This window comes from Pongo pygmaeus, chromosome 7 (assembly GCF_028885625.2).
Source record: "Pongo pygmaeus isolate AG05252 chromosome 7, NHGRI_mPonPyg2-v2.0_pri, whole genome shotgun sequence".
Lineage (NCBI taxonomy): Eukaryota > Metazoa > Chordata > Mammalia > Primates > Hominidae > Pongo > Pongo pygmaeus.
This window is the reverse complement of record NC_072380.2, coordinates 206,135-233,492: the sequence shown is the minus strand read 5'-3', so window position 1 is coordinate 233,492 and position 27,358 is coordinate 206,135. Positions and strand designations below refer to the sequence as shown.

At 41.2% G+C, this 27,358-nt stretch overlaps 1 protein-coding gene across 7 annotated transcripts in view; it reads right to left on the bottom strand.

Moving 5' to 3' along the window:
- The window catches only part of FBXO25 (F-box protein 25), a 64,097-nt gene extending 37,899 nt beyond the window's left edge, over positions 1–26,198 (bottom strand). Inside the window, exons 1-4 of one of the 7 annotated variants that reach the window (XM_054498013.2) lie at positions 25,611–25,688; positions 24,271–24,443; positions 19,578–19,718; positions 157–260 (exon numbers count right to left, since the gene is read on the bottom strand). In XM_054498013.2, coding sequence (XP_054353988.1) covers positions 157–260; positions 19,578–19,718; positions 24,271–24,272 — 247 coding nt within the window. In that variant the 5' untranslated portion in view covers positions 24,273–24,443; positions 25,611–25,688. Of the gene's footprint in view, positions 1–156; positions 261–19,577; positions 19,719–24,270; positions 24,444–24,968; positions 25,435–25,610; positions 25,689–25,727 lie in introns of those variants that run through there. The other 6 variants (XM_054498014.2, XM_063668492.1, XM_054498011.2 and 3 more) reach the window with 6 other exon arrangements.
- Between the last annotated feature and the right edge of the window lie 1,160 nt (positions 26,199–27,358).

Genomic DNA, 27,358 nt, shown 5'->3' with positions numbered 1-27,358 from the left:
AAAAAGTGTGATCACTAAATCTGTGGGCAATGCTGGATATTGGGCTGTTATTTACATATTTGTATCACCTTTTATTTCATAAGACAGCATTGTCAGAGTAATTTAGCATTTCGACATAATCAACAAGTAAAATAAAATTAATGAGAATGATCTTACTTTGAGTATTTGTGTCATTTCTAAAATGGTCCTTTTTCCTTTTTTTGGATGCATATTCATGCTCTTCATTATTGAATATTTCTCCATCTTCACTATTTAAGATACTGAAATAAAGATATATTCTATTAAAATATTTTTTCAGGGAGATCTTCATTTGGCTTTTCTTCTGTAAAAGGATACAAATACTTCAAAGTGACAGATTGTGAGCTTGAAATCACAAGGGTAATGTCTAATACATTTTTGTTTCATTTTGAGAAATAAGATGTATCCTGGTTCTTTGAGAATATTGTACCAGAAAGTGCTGAACATGTTTTAGAATCTCTCAAGGGTCTTGATACGCTTATCCAAGGTAGTTTCAAACATCAAAATGCCTTATTAAAACAGAGATTTTTTAAAAAACAACTATTAAAACTCTAGAAAAAAAGATGGTAAGAATATGATGATACCCAATACTGACCAATGACCTGCTGTATCCCTTACCCCATGCTGAGTAACCACTCAACATTTCTGTTTACTCCCTATATGTTTAAGGGTTTAACTGAAGTTAATTATTACTGCACTGAACATGTTTTTATTAAGCACCAACCAAATACACTGTTAACACATTTAACTGGAACCAGGTGAAGTGACATGTATATTTTTACTATTTAAATACGTTTAATTAAAAGCTTTTCTTCTTCGTGAAACAAGAAAATCAAATCATAAGGCAATAACTAAACAATGTGAACATCTTTTACTTTTTAAAAAAATTTCTTCCTTACAGAAAAAAAAAAAAACCTGTAAATAGTAATCCACATCCTCAAAACTAAAGATGTGTAAAATTTTTATTTTCCACACACTGATAATAGATTTTCAGTGTAAAGTGAGGAAGGAAGCTCTGTGGAGACAAGCTGGTTGGTGGAGACATGCAAGAGTGGTGCTCAAATCCAAGGAACTAAACTTGCTTATTTGACGGTCATTGTTCTTTGACAAGAAAATTGTATACAAGCCCCTTTCCACCCACCAGTATTCACTTTTAGTAAAAAACAGCTGACTTTGCCAAATGAGTCTCTTTCTCACTGTCAGAACAGACTTAAACAGCAGTGCCAACAGTTGTAAATCATCAAGACAAGCAAAGTGCATTTGAAAAACATACAAACAACTGAACTTTTTGTGGCAGACATTATAACAGCAATTTATGGAAATGTGTTGATGTTTGTATTTTATATTTAGTCTTACACCAGTTTGTTATCATTGATTGAAATACTGAATGTAGAAGCTTTAGAATCTAAAAGGGCTTTTCTAACGAAAATTACAAACATATCAAAGGAAAAGCACAAATACAATGTTCTCCAGAAATAGTGCCACAGAAATAAAGACAGAATATGAAAGGAGAGAGGACTGCTGACTAATCTCATACGTACAGGGAGAAGGACACTCCATGCAGCTTAGCTCCAACATGTGAGCGTGGGACAGGAAAGCAAGGTGAACCTAAAGACATCCCATGGACACACTGAGCTGGAACCAACTCTGCCCATAGGTGGCGGGGCCAGGTTCAGATGCTTGCAGTAACTGCATCCTCCTGTGAATCTGGGCCTAGATGGCTGTGGCTCCCTGGGGGCTACCCACACTGTGGATTCCACAGGTGGAGGTGACCTTCTTGGGCACTGCTGGGACACTTCCTGGGCCTGCCTGGGCAGTGGTAGGGCTCAGAGAACTTCAGCGTTAGGGCCTTGGGGAGTCTATGTCAGACTTGAGGACCAAGCCTGGGCTCACAAATGACAACTAGGCTACTATTTTTGCAAAGTATTTTAAACAGGGAAAAAGCCATTATTTTTTGGTTGTGGGTTTTACACTGTCAGGTAAACAAAAATGTACAAGTAGAGAAGAAAGATGAATGCTTCTGAAATTTAAATTTGACACATTAAAATGTTAATAAAGGAGTATTTAATTTATAAATCTTTCCATTCTGCATGTATCAACTACATTACATAGCAATCAACTACATGTCATAGCAAACATGTTCTCTTTTTATAACCTTTGTTTCACAAGCAAGACAAACATCACCTACTCTGACTTAAAAACAAGGGAACCTGCCCAACAACTTGATTAAAAAATGTCAAACAACTTCAACAGACACTTCTCCAAAGAAGAGACACAGCAGCCAACAAGCCCATGAAAAGATGCTCCATATCACGAATTGTTAGGTAAATGCAAATTAACACTACAATGAGATACTACCTCACACTCATTATGAGGCTACTGGCAAATTAAAAAAAAAAAAGTAACAAGTGTGGACATGGATGTGGGGAAACTGGATCCCTCGTGAAATGTTGGTGGAAATGGAGGATGGTATAGCTGCTATAGGAAATAGTATGGAGTTTCTTCAAAAAATTAAACATAGAATTACCATATGATCCAGCAATCCCACTTCTGGGTATATATTCAAAAGAACTGAAAGCAGAGAATGAAAGAGATACTTGTATACCCACATTCATAGCAGTATTACTTGCAACAGCTAAACATGGAAGCAACCCACATGTCCATCAGTGGATGAACAGATAAACAAAATGTAGTGTACACTATACACAATATGGAATATTATTCAGTCTGTAAAAGGAAATGCTGACACATGCTACAACAGGGCTGAAACTTGAGGACATTATGCTGAGATAAGACAGTCATCACAAAAGGACACATAACTATCTGATTTGACTTATATGAGGTACTCAGAAAAGTCAAATCATACAGACAGAAAATAGAAAGCCAGTTACCAGGTCTGGGGGTGCTGGAGAATGAAAAGTTAGCGTTTAATGGGGACAGGGTTTCAGTTTGGGAAGATGTAAAAGTTCTAGAGATGGATGGTGGTAATGGTTGCACAATAATGTGAATGTACTTAACACCACTGAACTGTCCATTTAAAAATGGTTAGGATGGCAATTTTATGTTATGTGTATTTTGTTGTAATTAAAGATAAAGAGACAGTGTGCAAGAGAGGAGAGGAAGTAGCAGCTTGTCTTGTTCATGCTGTCTGAGGTGCATGTCGGAGGGATGGGGTGGGGGCGGGAAGTGTTAAAAACAAAGAATAGGACGTTAAACAACACAAGCGGAAAATACAGGGCACAAACGCACTTGTATGAAACACAGAGTTTCCATAAACTTAAAACATGTCTGAATGATGGAGCTAACAGCCCTTAACTCCCCACACCCAGGCTGCACCATAGCGTACGTCACCCCCTTGCTTGCAAATGTGCCCAAAAGGCAATGACATTCCAAGTTTCCTCTGACAAGCCCAAGGACAGGGCATGACTTTTCCAAGTTCCTTTCCATTCAAGAAAAGGAAGAGAAGAGAATAGAGAAGAATCAACAAAACAACTCCAAATAGAAGTAAACGAGAGCCAAGAACAGAACTATTTCTCATAATTAAACCCCAATTTCTATAAATTATAATCCTCATTCTAGTAATGACCTATAATAAGATTTGCATTTTCCTCTGATGGTATTTTCCTTAAGAGATGGATAACAAGGTCTTAATCTTCATCTCCCAGACCACTCTAGAGTTCTAAGCACAGGCTTTACAGAAATGTGCTGTTATGGGCCATCAACTTCAAATCATTTCCACATAAGTCTAGGAAAGTAAGACAGGCTAAGGTAAGCCTCTGGTTTTTAAAATTGCTAATCAAGGGCATCAGTTCTTAACTATATTGCTGTAAGATATGTCACAAAACTTTTGTTACCAGTAAGAAAAATGACCAACATTTGTGAATGATTTAAGTTTTAATAATTATTAAAGTACTATACTACACATAATAACAAATAATACGTACTCATAAACTCAACTTCCTTGAGTTGCCAGTAGGAAGCAACCCTGCCAAGCCCTTGATTTTGGATTTCTGGCCTCCAGAATTGTAAGGACATACATTTCTGTGGTTTTAAGCCACTGAGTTTGTGGTTATGGAACCCTAGAAAATGAATACAATTATCTATCTTTTTAAGTTACTTCAGTTTGATATTGATTATGAAAGGTATATATATGCTATCAAACAGAAGAGACTTTAGGGAGAAAAAATCTCAGCATAAATTCAACAAGTTGCCATGATTCTAAGTGCCAAGATAATATAACATGCAAAATGTGGTAATTTCACCAAAACCAAAACAAAGTGGACAAATCCTCAAACACAGTTGTTGATAATTCCCACCCTGGCCTCCTCTGACATTTCCTTTGGATCAATTTGGCTGTACCTCTTCTGTCAAGCAAGAGCTGGACTACATTTTGGTCAGCTCCTCCCCGGAAGGGAGCTACAATCTCTGCTCTAACAATCCCCAATTGGCTTAAGTTAGACTGTGTTCATCAACGGCTACCTACTAAACTTAGCTTTTTATCCGTACATTTTCCAATCAGGTCATATTATTTTCTCCTGGTAGGCAAATGTTTACATTTATCCATTTTCCTGATATAAAGCTACTTCGTATCAGTGTATTATTAGTCTCTAATTATAAAAAGATAATCCAGAAGAGAAAGTCCAGTCAATTTTATATAAGTTAAAAAAAAGATGTGAAACCTATTTTTAGGATTAGCATTTCCTTCCTAAATATCTAACACGACACACTTACGGACTCTTAACACACCCTTGTTACATGAAGGGAGCAGCAGAGCAGAGGGCGACAAGAGCACCAAGGCCAGGTGCAGCCACAGCCAATGTGGGCCCATCTCACTCCGCAGGGAGAAGCAACTGCACTGTGCACAGAGTGCAATCCGGCAGAAGGGAAATGCTGTCTTAAAGAGCTTCAGATGCAGCAACCTTGAAGAAGGGCTGTGCCACGAAGTCCACCAGATGAGGCCACTCACCTATCAAAGGGCATCACACTCTGTGCACAGGGTACACAAAACAATGCCTCCCACATTCTGTGACTTCCTGCGTGTGCCACTTGGACCACCACACTCCCTACCTGCACCATCTTACCTGGACAGACTAAATCTCAGCCACCTCATGACTAGCATATTCACATGGCTTCCAGTTCTATAAATTCCTCCCCCTTAAGAATGCATGTCTGTGAAATCAGAAATGATGAAAACTGGACTTGTGAGTGGCTTTGTAGTAGGGATTACAGGTCCAGAATAGAACAGCTTCAGTAACATATTTAAGATATTCAAGGGAAAAAATATAAGCCAAACATTTAACATGTAAATAGTGACCATCAAGGGTAAAAGTCACACATATTTTTTATGAGTACACACAAACACAGGAAGTTCGGTGACCAGGAGCTGAGGGATGATCCACTAAAGAATAACCTCCGGAAACCAAAATGACTAGAGGCAGATGCAAAGGTGGGCTGCAGGGTGGTCTGTATTTATCTGTGGAGCTGCTGGCACATGACGGTGATGGGAGTGCAGCATGCCATGGTTACCAGCTCGGACAACGCAGACAAGGAACAACCACCAGAGAAGTGGCAGGGGTGGGCAGAAGATGTGCAGGGGCTAACTGGGAGTGGGGTGTCCCATCAGCTAACTGCAGTATCAGGTACTGTGGGGAGCCAACCAAAGAAATTAAGTGTTTGCTATAAAGGCATTAGGATAAAACTGGAAAAAAAAAAAAAGGGAGGAAGAAAGCCCTCTTAAATACCAAAAGGGTAAAAGCAAATAAAATACAAGGTGGTTTCCTGTTATCTGTGATGTAAAAAATGGACTTGGCTCACCTGGATTGGCTCACAAAGCAAAATCAAGCACCATACTGCATATAAGATATACAGCTATAAAAGGCTGGGAAAATATATAGAGAATTTATAGGACTCAGAAAAAAAATAACTGTCACAGGAAACTTTATAGCATCAAATACCTATATCAATACAAATTTAAATAATAAAAATAAATTATTTAAACACATAACTGAAAAAGCCAGAAAAAGAATAAGTGAACCAAAAGAAAGGGGGGAATTATTACAAATAAAAGCAGATATTATTAAGTAGAAAAAGAATAGAACTAAGAAGTAAATCCAAAAGCTGGCTCTCAAGAGAAAATGATCAACCAAAACAAACCACTAGGTATCTGATTAGAAAAAAAAAAATTAGAAAGTTACAAGTGCTAACAGAAGAAAATTTAAACATTGTAAAAGATAAGGAAAAGAAAGGGATAGAGAAAAAAACGTGTAGATTAAAAGAGACTTTAAAAACATATCAAATTTTAAGAATAAAACAACACTATAGTGTCTAGGGATATACACTTGGTGATAAAATTATAAAGATTAGGAAAATGATTACCATAAGAGTTTGGGAAGTGGTTATTTTTGGGGAGAGGAGTGGGGGTGGGTTAAAAAAACTACCTACTGGGTACTATGCTAACTAGGTGACAGGATCTGTACTCCAAACCCCAGCCTCATGCAATATTTTCATGTAACAAATCTGTACATGGACTCTCTGTATCTAAAATAAAAGGAGAAGAACCAGTAAGCACAAATAACCAGACAACTCTGAGTAAGAACCACAATAGTGAAGACTCTAGCCCCAGCTGACATGAAAACACAGTATTAAGCCTCTCTATTTGTATCAGTGTGATGACGGAACTCCAGGAAGACAGAAAGAAAACCCCGTAGTCCCAACTGCCCATGGAAATTTAGTATGGGGAAAAGAGATATCTCAACACAGCAGGGAAGGGGCTTTTCAGTTAGTAGTGCTGCTGCAGTAACTGGACAGCTACCGCACAAAGACACAAACAGATTTGTTCCTCACATCATGCTCCAAGATAAATTCCAAATGGAGCGTAGGTTCTCTTCTCTCTCCTGAGGCATAATTCATATACAGCAGAATAGACTTTTAAGTACAGTTCAGGGAGTCCTAACCTGTGTACCTCCTGTAACACATACCCAATCAAGACACCACAGAAAGCTCCATATAGCTATTAAGTCAATCACCAGGGAGGCTCTCCACTCTGCCTCTCCTTGGGAGCTAAGAGGTAAGCCACCATCGCGAGCCCTGTGCTGACGCAGGCCCCAGACACGACTGACAGCACAGTCAGACTACGTGATGTTTCTGGCTTGCCTATTAATTTTCTTAATGATGACTTAAAAAGACTTTTAAAGATGATTTTAGACTTGCACAAGAGTTTCAGAGGCAGGACACACGGTATCCCCAAGTTTCCACCCACCTTCAAACGTTGAGCACACATGGACACAAATATGGGAACAGACACTGGGGACTACTAGAAGGTAGTACACCTTCATACAGCCACAGAACAAGGATCAATATCAGAAGAGGAACTCTGGCATGGTACTCCCAGCTCAACCACAGGCTTTGTTGTTTCGCCAGGCCACCCACCAGGGCCCGTCTGCTGCTGGGCCCAGTCCAGGATCCACACTGTGCTTAGCTGACACACTTCCATGGCCCCCCACGCCAGAAGAGTTTGTAGTCTCCTCTCATCACCTTGAAGAGTACTGGTCAATTATTTTGTAGAATGTCCTTCAAAATGGGTTTGTCTGCTGTTTTCTCCAGATTCAGCTTAGGGAAAACCACCACAGATGATATGCCATTCACACAGCACCACACCACAGGTACCTGCTGCCAATATGATGCCACCTTTGAGCTCCTGGTTGGGGCAGTGTCTGCCAGGTTTCTCCACGGTAAAGTATTGTTCCCTTTGTAATGAATAGCTATTTGGGGGGAGACTTGGCAGATATTCTATTTCTCCTAATTCTTTCACCTGTTAGGTTTCACCTTGCTGCATCTGTCAAGGGACTGTGCTTATAACAATTATCATGGCGATTTTCTATTTCCCTTACTCCTTCCACATTTATTAACTGGAATTCTACACGGAAGAACTGTTCCTTATCCCTCACTTATGCATTCACTTATGTATTGATAGCAGCCTCAATGGATGGCTGTTTCTTTTCTTTTTTAGGTTAGAATCCATTACTCCTGTCGTCTACGCTGTGGCTCGAACTGCTCCAGCTTTGGCCAATGGAGCACCTTCGACGGACATCTACCCCTCTGACATCTGACAGGCTCCCATCACTCACCTTTCATTTGCCCTACCCCAGCCCTGGAACCAACCCCTTCCCTGAGGAGCCCTTAGGATCCACCCTCTCAGGCTGGCTCTGGTCACTGATGCAGGTGTCACTGCTCTAAGGCCCTCTGTCGACAGACTTAGGAAACAGATGTGTTACACTAACTCACACATGCATAAACCCACATTTCTCTCTCTCTGAAAAAACCAACAGTCTGAGTTCATGCTGACACCTCCAACCCCGATCCAGAACCACAGGATAACTCTAGCACCATCCTTCCTTATTTGTCACTTCTTCCTAGAATACGTACAGTTTTGAGATTGCTAACCCATGCCCCTATGAGAAACAAGTGCACTAACTAGAGGTTTTGTCTTTAGCCTTACAGCATCCTGTCAAAACAGTGTTTTCCAAAGTTACTGATACGTCAGCTAATTCCACATCCATTTCACTATGGTTATGGCAGCATTCCCTAACCGTTTTGGCACCAAGGACCAATTTCTTAGAAGACAGTTTTTCCACAGACTGGGGCAGGGAGGGGGGATGGTTTCAGGATGAAACTGCCACCTCAGATCATCAGGCATTAGTTAGAATCTCATAAGGAGTGAGTGAGCAACCTAGATTATTCACATGCACAGTTCACAATAAGGTTCATGCTCCTATGAGAATCTAATGCTGCTGCTGACCTGACAGGAGGCAGAGCTCAGGCAGTAATGCTTGCCTGCCCTCTGCTCACCTCCTGCTCTGTGGCCCAGTTCCTAACAGGCTATGGACTGGTACCAATCCGTGGCCTAGGGGTTGGGGACCCCTGGATTATGGGACAAGTTTGTAATACCATTTGATTCATCTGTCACAGTTTATCATTTGGGCACTCCCCCCAATAACACACATACAAACATCTTTGTTGATTTTAGTGAAATTTTGTGGTGCACAGTTCCATGGGTTTTGACAGGTGCACAGTCAAATCTAACACAGTCCCATCACTCCCCAAACTGCCTCTCACTCTCTTTGTAATCAACTCCTTTTCCCCAGCTCTTAACCCCTGGCAACCACTGATTTGTTCTTCTTCCTTATGGTTGTGCTTTTTCTAGAGCATCCTTTAAATAGAATCATACAGTATGGAGGCCTTTTAGGTTTGGTTTCTTTCACTAAGCAAAACGAATTTAAGATTCATCCATGTTATGCGAATCAACAGTTTGTTCCTTTTGACTTTTGAGTGGTATTCTGCTGTAAAGATGTTACCACAATTTGTTTATTCATTCACCAGTTGAAGGACACCTGATTTTGAGTGTTGGCAATTACTGAATAAAACTCTATTAAGTCACATGCAGGTTTTGTGTGAGCATGAATTTTCACTTACCTTGGGTAAACACCTAGGAGTGAGACTGCCAGGTCCTAAGGCAGTGTAACACAGTAAGAAGCTACCACACTTTTCCAGAGTGGCTGTGCCATTCTGCATTCCCAGTAGCAGGGTTGGAGAGCATATTCCTGCCAGCACTTGGCACTGTCCTTGCCAGCACTGGGATGCTTCGTGATTGTTCTTTCATCTTAGCTACTGACGTAGGCCTGTGCTGGTACCTTATGAGGAAGCTGCACAGCCTTCCAAATCACCTAGGCCCACTGTGGCAGTCTCATTCCCCAGAACATACTGTTATATCTCTAGCTGGTCAGCTGCTTGCCCCAAATGGTACTGTGGCCTCAGGCTAGCTGCAGTGTTTACCTTCCGGATTGCTTGCATTTGATTCCCTAACAATAAATTATGTTGGGCATCACATGCTTATTTTTCTCTGCTTATTTGCATGGGCTTCTCTGCAATCCATGAAAGTTGTTTGGTGAAGTACAGGTTCACCAAAACTATTGCCCAATTTTTTACTGGGTTGTTTTCTTATTGTTGAGTTTTAAGTGTTCTTTATATATTCTGGATACTAACCCTTTGTCAGATATGTGACTTACAAATGTTTTCTGACAGCAGAATTTTAAAATTTTGATAAAATGCAAATTATAGATTTTTTTCTTTTATGGATTGTGCTTTTGGTATCATATCTAAAAACTCTGCCCAAGATCATGCAGACTTTCCTTTGCGTTTCTTCCATAAGTTCTACAGTTTTACATTCTACATTTAGGTATATGATCCATTTTGAGTTCATTTTTGTATAAAATGTGAGCTGTATAGGTTATTTATTTAGTTATTTATTTTTGCATATACACATCTAGTTTTCTAGCACCATTTGTTGACAAGATTACACTTTCTCCATGGAATATATTAAGAGGTGCTTTTACACCACTGTCAAAAATAAACCGACCATATTTGTATGGACTTATCTGGGGTCCTCTGTTCTGTTCCACTGACCTGTGTGTCTATCTTTTTGCCAATACTACATACCACTCTCTTGATTGTGGTGATTTTATATTTTATAGTAAATCTTGTTTTTTTTTTTTTTCTTTTTTTTATTATTATTATTATTATTATTATTACTTTAGGCTCTATGGTACATGTGCACAATGTGCAGGTAAGTTACATATGTATACATGTGCCATGCTGGTGCACTGCACCCACCAACTCGTCATCTAGCATTAGGTATATCTCCCAATGCTATCCCTCCCCCCTCCCCCCACCCCACAACAGTCCCCGAAGTGTGATGTTCCCCTTCCTGTGTCCATGTGTTCTCATTGTTCAATTCCCACCTATGAGTGAGAATATGCGGTGTTTGGTTTTTTGTTCTTGCGATAGTTTACTGAGAATGATGATTTCCAATTTCATCCATGTCCCTACAAAGGACGTGAACTCATCATTTTTTATGGCTGCATAGTACTCCATGGTGTATATGTGCCACATTTTCTTAATCCAGTCTATCATTGTTGGACATTTGGGTTGGTTCCAAGTCTTTGCTATTGTGAATAATGCTGCAATAAACATATGTGTGCATGTGTCTTTATAGCAGCACGATTTATAGTCCTTTGGGTATATACCCAGTAATGGGATGGCTGGGTCAAATGGAATTTCTAGTTCTAGATCCCTGAGGAATCGCCACACTGACTTCCACAAGGGTTGAACTATCTTTTTTCTTTTTGAGATGGAGTTTTGCTCTTGTTGCCCAGGCTGGAGTGCAATGACAGGATCTCCGCTCACTGCAACCTCCGCCTCCCAGGTTCAAGGGATTCTCCTGACTCAGCTTCCTGAGTAGCTGGGATTACAGGCACCTGTCACCGTGCCCAGCTAATTTTTTTTTTTTTTTTTTTTTTGTATTTTTAGTAGAGATGGGGTTTCACCATGTTGGCCAGGCTGGTCTCGAACTCCTGACCTCAGGTGATCTGCCCGCCTTGGCCTCCCAAAGTGTTGGGATTACAGGCCTGAGCCACCACGCCTAGCCGTTGCTCTGCCTTTCTAATGATGACTTTAGATATAAGTTTTTAATATGAAGTTCATCTTTTTTTTTCTTTCACAGTTTGTGGTTTTTGTGTGGTAAGCAATCTGCCTACTTTACATTGTGAAAATACTGTTTTCTTCTTAAAACTTTACAGTTTTAGCTTTTACAGTTCATTCTACAATCCACCTAAAATTAATGCTATGTCCACAGTAAGAGTGAGTAGTAGAGGTTCATTTTTCCTTGCATGTTTATCCAGTTGAAAAATCTTTCCCTTCCCAATTGAACTATGTTGGTTGAAAAAACTTTGCTTTCTCCTGTTGTTGCACTGTGTATCCTAGTGTTTTGTAAATTAACTATTCTTATCTTCTTAGTTTTTTATAAGTGTAAACAGGGGAAATATAATTTCTTTTATAAGAGTTCTCTTACTTAATAAAGAAATAGGCTGGGCATGGTGGCTCACGCATGTAATCCCAGCACTTTGGGAGGCTGAGGCAGGTGCATCACCTGAGGTCAGGAGATCAAGACCATTCTGGTCAACATGGTGAAACCCTGTTTCTACTAAAAATACAAAAATTAGCCAGGTGTGGTGGTGGGCGCCTGTAGTCCCAGCTACTCAGGAGGCTGAGGCAGGAGAATTGCTTGAACCCGGGAGGCAGAGGTTGCAGTGAGCCGAGATCACGCCACTGCACTCCAGCCTGGGTGACAGAGCAAGACTCCATCTCAAATTAAAAAAAAAAAAAAAAGAACAAACGAACGAACAAAACAAAGGAAAGGAAAGGGAAAGGAAAAGAAATAAAATGTCTAATGTTTTTCGCCCACCAAACTAGTTAAAGTAATTACAAAGACAAGGCTGCTGTAAACACCTTGTGCACCGTCCCCAAAACGCAGATGGCATGGGAGCAGACAGCACCTTTAGATGAAGACACACATGCAGCCTACCCAATGCACACAGATGCATTTCAGCCATTATTCCCTCATGATGAAACCCTCCCCTTGTGCAGTGTGTAATCTGCACTGACACACATACATCTTGGGTGAAGTGTGAAGTAATGGGAATCTGTGTACACTACTATTCAGAGTATAAACTGGTACAAAATTACAGAAGGTAATGTGGCAATACTAGAATTTTAAATATATAATTCTATTAGGAACTTAGATTTCATAAATATTCACACAAGTATGCAAACAGATATTCACAGATGACCCATGCTATACCACTAAAAATAATGAAAAGTGGGAAACAGCCAAAATGATGTCAGTGGAAGCTTGGACAAATAAGTTATGGTATAACTAAACAATGAAATGCCATCATCATAATGAATGAGGAACTCAACATGCACTGACATGGAACAACTTCCAGGAAATACAAGTGGAGGAAAAGGATGAACATGCAATGCATGAGGAGAACATGGTGATACCACCTCACTGGAAAGGGAAAGAGGTGCATGACCTGTGACACTGTGGTTCTGTTCCTAGGCACAGACCCAGGGACCCTGTGCAAGATAATGTGGATTTACATGTTATTTCAGTTAATGGAACTCCACCTTCCAGCTGCTCAGGCCAAAGTCTTAGTCTCACCCCTCGACCCTCTTACTGCACCATACACATTCCATGTGTCAGTTCCACCTGCAGAATACACCCAGGATTTGAGCCCCTCCTCATCCACCACCTCCTTTCTCTCCAAGCCATGATCATTTCCCATGGGGGTTAACCCAAGCCTCTTAAGAACTGGTCCACTTGCTTCTGTCCTGCCTCTTGGAAGTCTGTTTTTAACACAGTAGCCAGAATAATCCTGTTAAAGCATAGGCCTGAACAAATCACTCCTCTGCTCAAAACCCTGACTCCCCACTTCACTCAGAAAAGCCCAAGTCCTTACTATGACAACAGGTACTTCACAGCCGGGACCCAGTCACGCTGGGATCTTGTCTCCTACCGGCCCCGCTTCCGGGCTCCCCTTACCCACGCTGGAACCCTGCTGTCCCTGAATATGCCAGACGATGTACTCCTGCCTTGAGGCCTTTGCACTTTTTCTTTCCCTGCCAGGGAGGCCCTGCCCTCAGACATCCATTCATCCTGCTCTCATTGCCTAAGGTTTCCTTCCACAGATGCCTTCTTAGAGGCCACTCTCTGTAGATCTTCCTCTAACACCACCCATCCTTAGCATTTCTTATCTCCCACATACTATTACACTTACTACACTGCGGAACTCATCTTGTCCGCTGCCTATCTGTTTCACCAGAATGCAAGCTCCACCAGACATGGGTTTTCATGTTTCATTTATTGCTGTATCCTGACACCATAGCACATAGTAAATCCTTAATATATTGTGGACTAAACAGGTGTAACAGTATGTGTAATAATAAGACCAGAGACATCTCTAAGTCTGGCTCCTGGGTAGATTTTATCTACCCAACAAAGGAGTAGAGGTAGGAATCTGGCCCACTCCATTTCCAAGGAAACCCTTTCTGGAGGGGTGGGGAAAGCTGTGTCCTTCCCATCAAGAGCAGAGAAAAGCCACCACCACTCATGTAGGAAAAATCCCTATGACTCTACCCCTGGGGGTAATCAACAGGCAAAGGGCAACACACTTACTGTTCCCTGTGAGATAATTAACGAAAATAAGCCTCTGTTCAGAATATCTCAAGTGTTCTGGACAAAAAATAAAGATTCAGGATAAATAAAGATGAAAATTTTAAATCAACTTAAGGTTCTGAGAAAAAGTCTGATGGCTCTGGATTTCCTGGTGACACAAGAGATCTGGTTGTTTTGAAAAGATGGGGAAGGAGGTATGTAGGGAGCCGAACATCAGAGGAGAGTGAAGGAGTTTGAAATATTGATAACACAAAAAGGAGTACAGCAGGCCAACCAAGCAAACACAGTGGGGCTGCGGGCCGCATGGGGGCCCTAAAGGCACATAGCAGGTGACCAAGAAACATCAGTTTACAGAATGAGTAGAAGAATAAATGAGTGAGCAAGTGAAAAGAGCAAATAAATGAGTGGGTGAACAAGGAGGATCAAGCAATGGGAGAATAAATTCAGAAGGAAGCAAGTGAGTGAACTGATGATGTCCCCACTGTGTTCTCTGGTGTGAATCTTCTTTCTTATATTTCTTCGCTGCTCATGTGTTGGTTCATTTAGGGTTGGGAATATGCCATTTGAGTGTGTTTTTTAAAAAAAGACTGGGATGGAGTTTAGGGTATTGGCAAGAGTGTTACTGAAACAATGGATCATGGACTATAAGCTGGACAAAAGGAGACATGATAAAAAGAAGGTTGATAGGATAGAAAAAATAAGGCAACGGTTGAGGTGGTAGTCAGGAAATCTGGAAGGTGCGAAGATTATGCTTAAGGACTGGGATGCCCGAATTCATGGGTTTGGACCATGGGAGTGCGTGGCTGAGACAGAGAAGGGGAGAGGAGAGAAGGAGATCCTAGGAACAAAGAGAACAGTACTAAGGCCAGAAGCTGTGAGTCCTACAGGTGGACACCGAAACCACCAGGCAACAGCAGGGACTGGGGTGGAAAAAATGACCGCGATTCTTTGCAGACTCTGACATCTGGTGAGCACGACTATGCAGGAGGTGACTGTGCAGAAAAGGATCTGAGCTAGACAAGGGGAACTTCACCCTTCACGTTCTATGCTTCAGGACTGCATGAATTTTTTCTTGTTTTTCATTTACAAAGAGCACATGTTGCTTTATAATCGACAAAACCCACAAATTTGGGGAAGAGATAATATTAAAGTCAGAGAAAAGAGTTTACAATCCAGAGAAAATCATTAATTTAAGAGGCACTAACAAATACTGCTTGAAACAGTTAGTGCTGAGTCCAACATTGAAATTAATTTTTTCTTTCCAGTCACTAAAGAAAGGCCATCAGGAAGGCCATCTGGATTTTTGCTGAAACCTTAACAATACTCTAAAGATCCTAAGGGGAAAATTCCAATGTGCTAATGTGTCCGGAATTGGCGGGTTCTTGGTCTCACTGACTTCAAGAATGAAGTCGCAGACCCTCGCGGTGAGTGTTACAGCTCTTAAGGTGGCGCGTCTGGAGTTTGTTCCTTCTGATGTTCGGATGTGTTCGGAGTTTCTTCCTTCGGGTGGGTTCGTAGTCCCGCTGGCTCAGGAGTGAAGCTGCAGACCTTTGCGTTGAGTGTTACAGCTCTTAAGGCAGCGTGTCTGGAGTTGTTCCTTCCTCCCGGTGGGCTCGTGCTCTCACTGGGTTCAGGAGTGAAGCTGCAGATCTTCGCGGTGAGTGTTACAGCTCATAAAAGCAGGGTGGACCCGAAGTGAGCAGTAGCAAGATTTATTGCAAAGAGTGAAAGAACAAAGCTTCCACAGTGTGGAAGGGGACCCGAGCGGGTTGCCAATGCTGGCTCGGGCAGCCTGCTTTTATTCTCTTATCTGGCCCCACCCTCATCCTGCTGATTGGTAGAGCCGAGTGGCCTGTTTTGACAGGGTGCTGATTGGTGCGTTTACAATCCCTGAGCTAGATACAAAGGTTCTCCATGTCCCCATCAGATTAGTTAGATACAGAGTTTCGACATACAGGTTCTCCAAGGCCCCACCAGAGCAGTTAGATAGAGTGTCGATTGGTGCATTCACAAACCTTGAGCTAGACACAGGGTGCTGATTGGTGTGTTTACAAACCTTGAGCTAGATACAGAGTGCCGATTGGTGTGTTTACAATCGCTGAGCTAGACATAAAGGTTCTCCAAGGCCCCACCAGAGCAGCTAGATACAGAGTGTCAACTGGTGCACTCACAAACCCTGAGCTAGACACAGGGTGCTGACTGGTGTGTTTACAAACCTTGAGCTAGATACAGAGTGCTGATTGGTGTGTTTACAATCCCTGAGCTAGACACAAAGGTTCTCCAAGGCCCCACCAGAGCAGCTAGACACAGAGTGTCGACTGGTGCACTCACAAACCTTGAGCTAAACACAGGGTGCTGATTGGTGTGTTTAGCTCAAGGTGTGTCTAACAAGGATTTACTTAAATGGATACAGGATGTCTCCTCTCCAAGGTACAGTGGCTTTCGAGCCCAGTACATACTTCAAGAGCTAGAAGGATCCCCTGAATTCTCTATCCCTCATGGTAACCAGAGACTATGTTCACATTCTCATAAGTGAACCAAAAATGTAGCTTCTTCTATCTTGTTTCCTTGGGGGATACACAATTTAAAAATGCTTTTTATAGAATTCCATTATCTTGGGATATCCTGGGAACTACTAAAGTTGAAGATAATTTTGGTAGAACCTTAAATTATGATGGCCCCCATTGCTAAGCCCACTGAGAACCAAATTACCAAAATAAGCGTTAAGACATTCAAATTTGAATAGAAAATATAATGTTTTATGAGGTATAAAAATAATGCAATAAAAAAGACTTAGAAAATTGAATGCAAAGAACCCAGAAGCATCTCTGCCAAGACTGAGCTGAATGCGTTATGTTTGACTACACACACCCTTGTCAAATGTCAACTTCATAAAAGACAAGGAACAACTTCTTATATATCCTCAACAGTGCCTATAGTTATACTGAAATAACTATAGGCAATTACAGTGCCCATAATAATACTAAAATCTGATGGAAAAAGTTAGAAATTCTTAAAGATATATAGTATTTAGACACTCTTCTTCAATATATTTCCTTTATTCCTTCTCAGGGCCACCCTTTTGGCTAGTCCAATCAATCTGTGACTCACTCTTTTACTGATCCTGACCCTCTGTCCAGCTGTGCAGACATCACCATAGGCAGTCCTCAACATTTCTCACCTGTCTACTGAAACCCTTAACTGGCTGTCCTCTCTTCAATCTGGACCCCAGCCAACCTACCTTCTATTCTGAATCAACAGCCTAATAAAAGGCTTCCTTAGGTCAGGGTTAAGATGAATCCTCTGTCCATCAAATTATGTTTACACCTCAGTAATATCATGAATGTTGCTTAAAAGAGCAGCTTAATCAAGGATTCAGAGTATGAACTGGCTAAACTTTTAAAACTAAAATGAGTTGAAAAGTAAGCAGAAGGATACTAAAGGCCTTCTGTTTTCACACACATTCACAGAAAAGAAAATTAACAAAGTTACGTAGAATCTTGACTACCTAAATTATTTTTACTATAGTTCTTTTCCTAAGTTTAGAAAGCCCACCTTTAATCAAAGAATTGGGAGTACTATGTTTCTCAAAGACATGTGGGGGAAAGAGAAGGCCATTTATATAGTGATTTTAAATGGTGATTACATATGGTCTTATCTTTTTAAAATCAATTTTAGGTTCAAAGTTAAATGGCTTTTCCTTCCAGAGAAAGGATATATTAAACATCTGCTGCAGTTTCAGGTCACCAACAGCCTCTACCCACAGGTTTGGATTTGCATTTTGGTAGGAATGGACAGAAGTCAGAGGAAGATGAACAAAATGGCAGAGTAGGAAGGTGGGGGATCCCAGTACTGAAAAGCAACTAGGTGGGGTAAAAGGTGGTGCTGACTAGTTCTCGCTCACTGTGCCCCACAGAGGGTAGCCAGGGTTGCTGTCATAAAACTTTTTGCGCAGGGATGCTTGTGTTAGCAGCCATTGGTTCAAAGCGGTGGATCTGTAGGTAAGTTTGGGGGAAGGGGAAAGGGAGACAGAGGGGTAGCAAGTTATGCAAAGAAAACATATCTCGACTGTATTTTCTAATTCTATGTGTGCAGCAGAAAAAAAAAAATTCTCAGACATTTAAAATGTGTTTGAGATGATGGGAAAAAGAATACATGAGGGAAAAAGACAAATTCCCACAAATTCCTCACCACAGATGCAGCAGTAACACCGTACTTCAAGCATTACAGCTTTTTTTTAATTGACATTCTGTAATATATCTCCCCATCCTAAAATCCACATTTAATACTGGCTATTGGGAGTAAATGTGAGACAATTAACATTTCTAGATATAGCCAACCATCTTTAAATTTTAAAAAAATTGCCATAAAAATTAAAAGATAGTAAAAATGACCTAGAAAATTCGTAACTGTATAACAGGCAATACCAACAGCATAATTACAAGCTTTAAATAAGTTTTACAGCTATCAACATTAAATACATCTTAGTGTGGCAGAGAACTGCTACAATATAAGTTTAACAAATATTATGAGTTATCCTCACTGTAACTAAAATAGAAAATTAATTTCTGCTTCAAATACTGCAAAAACCAGTCTCTGGTCTAAAGTTACTAAACTTCAGTCACAAAAACATGTGGCCCATCAAGCACACAGTTGATAATTACACAAATGTAAAATAATATACAATAAATGACTAGACTCATGACATTCTAGAGGACGCTATCCTCAAGACCTTCCTAGCCCTCCAAATTCTCCAACACCACTGTGGTAGACACTGTAGTCATCATACGATAGCCACCTACCCTGGTTCTGTGCTCATGCAGTCTCTGGTTTTTATCTGGACACATGGCTGGGCCACAACCCCCAGCCTCCCTTGCACTAGTGCTCTAGCCAACAAGGTGTGGGCAACGCGATGCATGTAACTTTTGGGCTGTGCCACTGAAACACAGGTTGTGTCTCACCAACCCCACCTACCCTTCGGCCTGAGCGCAAACGTGGCAGGTAATACACCGTTTTGGACCACGCAGGTAAGGCTGCACTCTTGGGATGGCAGAGCAACAAGACAGACTGCTTGGCCCCTTGACAATGTTACAAGCAAAGTCATCATGCCAACTCAGGCTTTCAAGGGAGAAAAACTGATTTGTCTTGTGTAAGCCACTATTATTACATCTCTGATATATGCCACCAAAACTGTGTATTTTAATTTCCTCAGGTTCCTCAGCTATAATGTGGGATTAATAATAATACCTCTCTCCCAATTATTGTGAGGATTAAATGTTTTAAATTAAAAAAAAAAAAAAAAGCACCTATGTATGAACATTAGGCAATCTACTAGCCTCATTTTTTAGCTAAATAACTTGTTTCTTCACACCAGCCTTCTGGGTGGGCAAGTCTCAAAAGTTATAGAGCTTTGCAGGGACTTGAAAAATAGGTAAGGCCATACATGCTAAACTGGCAAATGGCATGGTTCTGCTCAGCTGTAACTTACATGCTGTGACTGATGTTACAATGGTTATTCTCTCTTTCAAGTTTTTGACTACAGGATTCACATCTCTTCCAGCCATCTTCTGTCTTAATCCAACTCCATCCAGGAGATCTCCAGTCCTGACCCAAAAATGGCATAGTTCTCCTATGAAAAAGTTAATTTATGTTAAAAAGTATATATAATTCATAAAAGTTTCTTTTCACTTAGAACATTTACTCATATAATTTTAAAGATTAAAGTTCTTAACATTTAAATGTCTGCTCATTAATTAAACGTTGGCTGGACATTGGTGACAGTGACAAGAACACAGTACTTTGATTGTACTAAAGTGATAAAATGGGGTAAGTAAAGGTGGTTTTACTGGCCTAATACTGCATATCCCATGAAAGGTTTACCAGAGGTGACATTATCAAGCTCATACCTGAAAAACAAGCAGGGGTCAGGGAGTGTGGAATAGGGAATATTATCCCAAACAAGTATTCTCTCTTTGCCAGAAGTTAGGGGCAACCGAAAATGAAATGTATTCATGTTCAGCAACTCTAAGTAGTTCAGTTTGGTTGAAGCTTAGAATAGATGAGAGAGAGTGGGCCAGAATTAAGGATGGAGAAGTCATTTAAGGCTGGATCAAGTCAGAGGAGCTGGATGCTATTCTGAGGGCAATGAGGGGCCAAAAAAGGGACGTAAGCAGGTAAGTGATTCAATTAGATTTGTGGTTTACAAAGAACTCAGTATCACACTGGGAGAAGGTATGGGGTGAGGGTCACCTGGAAGAAAGTAGTTGGGACTGGAGGCTTCTGAATGTTGGCCTTTAAAAGGTGAGAGTGTACAGTGGCAAAAGAAACAGAAGAGCAGAGACTGCAGAAACATTTAGGAGACAGAGTCAAACAGTACTTGAAGACTGGCTGGAAACGTGAGGAGGAAATCAAGGAAGTTATCTAGATTTTGTTTTGTAGCCCCTGGTTCTGGGATAAGACATACAGAAGGAACAGCAGGGTTTTATTAGGAAAGGAGAGACAAGGGATATTAATTTCAGCTTTGGACATGCCTGTTCAGTTTGAAATACTAGATTCCAGGTATAAAAATTATGACTTAAAAAATGATGCAACTTCGTGATTAACTTTGTGAAGCTCACAATTTGATAAAAGCGAGACTTCAAATGCTAGTTCTTCCCATTGACTTAATTTCTGCTCCTCTTGATCAGTGGTTTTCAACTACTGCTGTGCATTAACATCACAGGAAGCTTTTTAAACATTCAAGTGCATAGTCCCATCTTAGTTCAGTTAAATATGAATATTTGGGGGTGAAGGCTAAGTTTAAGTAGTTTTTAAAGGTCCACAGGTGATTCTCATACACAGTGAGACTGTGCATGAGGCTAAAAATCACCTCAGATGTTCACACTGCTGATTCAAAATGTCACATCCCAGAAAGGCTCCCTGACTCCCTCTCCAAACAGCACCCTTCTGCTGCCTCAACCCCACCCCTACCAGTCTAAGCCATTATCTAGTGCCTTCATAGTTGTAAGGGCTGTCTGAAATGATTAGCGTGTTTATCATCTGTTTTCCTCCAAGAAAATACCATGTCTTGTTCAGGTCTGTATTCCATTACCTTGAACAATGCCAGGAAAACAACAGGAGCTCAATAAATATTTATTTACTGAATGAATAAATATATAGATCCATGGTTCAGAAGAGAGTTAGACTGGAGAGAAAGAGGAAAATCATGAGCATTTAGATACTAATCAAAACCACACAAATAATATCACAGAATATGTAGAGAGGGAAATCAAGAGAGCCAAGAAAAAAACCCTAAGAAACATCACCACTTAAGAGACCAGCAGATATAAGCCAAGAAGAAAAACTGAAAAGGAAGAGCCAAAAAGGTAGAAGGAGAAGTAGGAAGTCAGGAGAAAAATGTATTTCAAGAAAGAAATGATCGACAGAGACGAAAATGTTATAAAAACGCCAAGCATGGCAAGAGTTGAAAATATATGTTGAATTTAGCTACAGAAAGGTAGCTGAATTACTCAAGCAAAAGTGGTTTCTGTAATGTGTTACTTTAATTTCATGTCCTGAACAGACTTGAGTATTTTATAATGTAGAATATTTATATCATACAGAATAATGTAGAATATTTACATCATGGAAAATAAATGAGAGATAAACATCTCCAAACATCACCTCCCAACTATATTTAGTATAATTAACAAAAAACAAGCTATTAAATGGGCACTTATACAATTCTAGAAGACACAGAAAAAAAAAAAGGAAGGAAAGTACATAGACTTCAACAATATTCCTGGATCAACCACAAATGCTTAATTCTTGACTGGTGTAGCAAATGTATGATGAAGTAATTATTCTCTACATGAAGAAAATCTCAAACCTTGCTAAACTGATTTATAGTCAGAACGTATCTTTTTCCGTCACATAATGATTAATTTAAATTCTTGCTTTAGAAAATACTTTATTCCTTAAATTTCAAAACAATTTTGATAAACTTTGTCTCACAGACCTGCTTCACAACTACTGAACATCCTAAAATGCAAAACTCAATGCCCATGTTCAGTCGATCTAGAGTTATCTAAAACTGTCTCTAATAGCATACAGCTGATTTTATGATTTTCAAGAACATTCCCACCAAAGGCGGCAAAGACCATGAAGTAGCAGATGACTGTTTGAAGTGGCACCTTGAGTCTCATAACACACACACAACAGAAAATGGCTGCTAGGAACATCTCTGATAATTATCAAATTATCTCTCCATATCCACTTGAAACTGTGAATTCAGAAATCTATGTTTAAAAAAAAAATCAAGTGGATAATCCTGAAAAATATTGCTAACAGACCAAATACAAGATTACTTCAACGACAAACATTTGAGCACCAACTACATGTTATTATGCTAGGTGTTCCTGCCCTCAAAAGTGTGCAATTTAGCTAAGGAACTAAAAAAGAACAATAGCAAAACACACACAAATTCCATACAAATGTAATATAATAAAGTGTGTTTACATGTAGATATGTGCGTGTGCATGTATACATACATACATACACATATGTCCACAATCTTGTAACTTGTGGTAAAGAGAGAATAAATTTGAGCAGAAAGCAAATCAGCTGGGAAAGCTCTGACAAGAAACTAGGACTTAATCTTGGCCCTAAAGCATGGTTAGATCTTAAATAAATGGAGAGGCAAGGCAAAAAATATCAATCATGGGAATGGTGGGTGAATAAAGGTCAAAATGTGTGCCACAATTTGAGAAAAATAAGCAGAAAAGACCGGATAAAATGGAGAAAGTTTATCAGAGGACTGGTACATAAGCTGGAAAAGTGACTAGAAGCCAGATCATAGAAGAATATCAAAGAATATCAAAGGCGTTTAGACTTTATTCTGTCAGTAATTAAACGTTTTTCAGCAACAGATCAGTGTAAGCAGTGTTGTTTTGAGAATAATAATTTTCTAGGGCTTGTAGGATAGATCAGATGAAAAACATGGAGACAGAAAAAAACAACTAGGCAAAAAACATCTTGCCAACAGAACCTTATCTGGATGACTGTCCTATGTACATCCCGGTATCCTCAGCTAACAAAATATGTTAAAACTTGATGACACACAAACATTGTACTTACCTATTTAGACACTATGCCCACTCATCATTTAATACACTTATCTTCTAGTTTCACAATCTTTATAACATTTACATAAAGAGCCTGCCTAGTGTTTCCATTAATATAACCAATTATTTACAACTACCTAAACTCTACAGATAGTTCATTTTGGCAAGTCAGTGAGAAATGAATAGTTTGGTCTGAATCTCTCAGCTGCTAAGTTTGATTTTTTAAGGGTTGAAAGGAGTGAAATGCAGCCATGGAAATAAAAAAATAGTCCATGCCCAAAGGCTTATTTTCAACACAGAGGAAAAAATTTGTTTCTCTGAAGATGTCTGTACTTCACAGATTTGTTATGGTACGCTCTTTGGATCACAATGAAGTTTCATCTTAAAGCATAATCTATACAGCTCATGAACTAAAGCACAAACTCTGGATGCAGATTAAAAACAACAACAACAACAAAAAAAAGACAAGTTGCAATTTAAAAGGTCTGGGGTCTGGATCTCAAGTTTTCAAAAATACTCCCAATCTGAGGCATCTGAGTTGGTAAATCAGAAAACAATGTTACTAAAGTTTTATAGAATGATGACGACCCACGGCTTTTAATGGGAATGTATTTGTTCAGCTAAAAAAAGTGAATTGCTAGAGCTTTATACGCTTATTTTAATTAAAATTACCTTTGTTTTGGGAATTTGCAAATACAAAAAAACTAGAAATTACTCCTGAAAATTATTAAATTTTTAAGAGCAAGCACTCAAAGGGTGTAGCTTGTATAATCTGCAAATTTTAAGCACATTTTATGCCAACTTATTTCAGACAGCCAACAATGATTAACTATTTTAAATCTTCCCTTAATTTCTATTTCGTGGTAGGACATGTGGGTGGGTTACTTCAGTAGAAAAGGACTTCATGAAGTTCATTTGCTGGTGGAAACTCTTGGCATGAGAGACTCAGAACAAAAAAAAAGGTCTTTCCTTCAACAAGCATATTTTTTCTTAATAATAATGGCAAACATTTATTAGAGCTTACTATAGGCTACGCATTACTCTAAACAATCTACATATGTTGTCTCATTTAATGCTTACATTGTCCTCCAAGGTAGAAAACATTATTCTTGTTTTACAAGTTTCATTATCTATTTTATAGATGAAGACACTGAGGCAAAGAGTTCAGTGGAGCTGGGATTCAAAATGATGGAGTCTCACTCCAGGATCCATGCTCCTAAGCACTACGTTTAAAATTGCAGTTCCTGAAAACCCTATTAAAACAGATACCATTAAATTATAAGCTTTTTAACTTTTTTTTTTTTTTACCGTCTATTACATATCACTAATATGATTTCAAGTAATGATGAATCTAAATATAAAGGCACTAAAACAAGGAAAACAAGACAGGAAAGAAAACTCCAATCCATTTTAAAAGACCACATGTGTTCCCTTATTTGTTTTGCTTATAAGCGTGGACAAATTTGATCCAGAAAGGACATTAAAAAAAATGGCAAATTGAGCGCTGACAGTCTGAAATAAGATTTACTCTAAGGACTTACAGATAATCACAGATTCCTCATGGGAAAGGTAAACATGTAAAGACGAGGAGAAAACAGAATATGAAAGAGTAAACGTCTTTTCTGATTAGGGCCGGATGGTAAGGATTTGGAGGCAGCAAGAGACAGCTTCATAAGGGAAGAAATGGTTCTCTAGATTCTTTAGTCTTCAAAATGAGTTTGAATAGGCCCAAGGAAAGAGGTGGAATCTAATTGAGAAAAAGGTCAAATTGAGCTTACTGTGAGGGGAAGGATGCAAAATTAGTGTCTGCTGCAAGAAAAATAAGCATGGAAAGAAATTAAGGGAGGAGACAGAGCCAGAGCCACAGACCAGGAGTAGGGAAAAAGAGCAAGTTAAGGTAAGCAGCAGACAGGGCAGAGTGGCCTGGAGGAATGCGGGGTCACACCCAGCAGGTGTCCACCGGCGAAGAGGCAAGGGCTGGGCCCGGAGGACAAACGCGGGCAGGAGGAGTCCCCGAAACACCTTGCCCAGCGAGGCGGACACAAGCTCGGGCCTGCAAGACGGCCCAGGAGGGTGGGGGCGGGAAGGGGTTGCAGAAGGTGGGCAGGGGAAGCGGCTGAGGACACGCGGTGCACCTGTGGGCGGCCCCCGTGCCCACCTGACTCGCCCGCAGCTCCCTGAACCCTCCACACCCGCCGGCCGCCCCCCAGACCCCACCTAACGCGCCCGCGGCCCATCGTCCCTACCTGACGCGCCCGCGGACCCAGACCTCACCAGACGCGCACGCGACAATCCCGTCCCCACCTGACGCGCCCGCGACAACCCCGTCCCCACCTGACGCGCCCGCGGCCCCCGGTCCCCACCTGACCCTCCCACAGGCCCCGTCCCCACCTGACGCGCCCGCCGCCCCCGGTCTTCACCTGACTCGCCCGTGGCCCCCGGTCTTCACCTGACTCGCCCATGGCCCCTCCTCCCCACTTGACGCGCCCGCGAGCCCCAATCTTCACCTGACGCGCCCGCGGCACCCCTGTACCTACCTAGCGCGCCTGCTGCCCCCAGTCTTCACCTGACGCGCCCGCGGCCCCCAGTGCCCAACGGGCGCGCCGGCCACCTGCGCCCGCACCTGACGACGACCAGGCGATTATTGCCGGAAGTGGGCCGCCGCCTCCCGGGCCCTGCAGGAAAGCCCCGCCCCTGGGCATGCTCATTGGCCGGCGCGGATCCGCGTGGCAGTGTTGCTGCCGGGTCCTGGCGCCCGCAGCGTGCGCCTGCGTAGTAGGGTCTTCCCCGCCCTCCGCGCGCGTCCAGAGTGCCGGGCGTGGAGGCGTGGGGGCGTGGGGGCGTGGCTCAGGTGGGCAGGGACTGGCACGGTCGGTACCCGAGATCCCTGCAATCGCCGGGAGATGACGGTGAAGACCTGAGATTTAGGCCTGCGCGGCGGGTGACGACGCCGGTCTGGGTCTTCACGGGAGGACGCTGGCCAGGGCCTTCAGGCGTTCGCGTGGCCTGAGGACGCGCGTCCCCGAGAATGTGCGTGCCCGCGCCGCGCGGGTCCCACAGGAGCCTGGGCAGCCCCGCCGCCGCATTTCCACCCTGCGGCCGTATTTCCACCCCCTGGGCGCCAAGCCCGGGATGCCTGCACTCTAGGGCATCACTGCGCGCTCACACTCAGCATTCAGGCACAAGCACCTTCTCTTTATAAACAGTTTCGAATCTTGTCGGATCTTTCTAGAAGGTTGAAATGCCCTGGAGGAGCAGCGTGAATAGTTTTTTCCAATTAGGAAAAAAGAATGTGGGGCAGCTGGAGGGAGAGAGGCAGGCCGAGAAGGCCAGGTGGGTCCAGGAGCCGCAGCCCTCGTGCCTCAGTTTCCTCCTAGAAACATGGAGGTGGCGGTGCACGCTACAGGATTTCTATAAGAACAAATGAGTTAGCGTGTGCAAAACATTTAAAACAGTGTCTGGTGTGTAGCAAGCAAATATGAGTATTAGTCTTTTCCTTGTTAAAATGTGTGCATCTACATTTGGTGCACATTACAGGAAGTGTATAGTATGGATTTATATTTTGGAAAAGTAATTTTAGAAGTTATTTCTGATGTGCTTATTATAATAGTGTTTCTTGACCACATGCTTTTAAATAATGTGAAGGCAATGAAGTAGGCAATATTGCTTGCACATCCCCAATTTAAACACCTGTTTGTCCCTCCATCTCTCTCTCCTTTCTTTTCTTCCTTTCCCTCTCTCTTTATTCCTTCCTTCATTCCTTTCAAGGTTGCGGATTATTCCATTATATAAATGTATCAATTTATTCAAATAGTTTCTATGATGTCTATGATGGGCTTTAGATTGTTTGCAATAGTTTGCCATTATAAATAATGCCCAGTAGCTCTGTGGTTTGATTTAACTTGTGAAGGTATATTTCCAAATAAATCGCTATGATTGGATTGTTGTGTAAACCAAAAAGTGTCTGAGGCAGATCACAACTGATTTAGAGGTTTATTTTGCCAAAATTGTGGACGTGCCTGGGGAAAAAGAAACACAGGTTACAGTAGGATTTTTGGCCTGTACTTTTTTCCAAATATTTAAAGGGAAAAGCGCCGGTAGGAGGGGAAAGAGGGGAGAGTAGGCCATGAGGCAAGTGGTCACATTTTTGTGAGGCTCTGATTAGAGC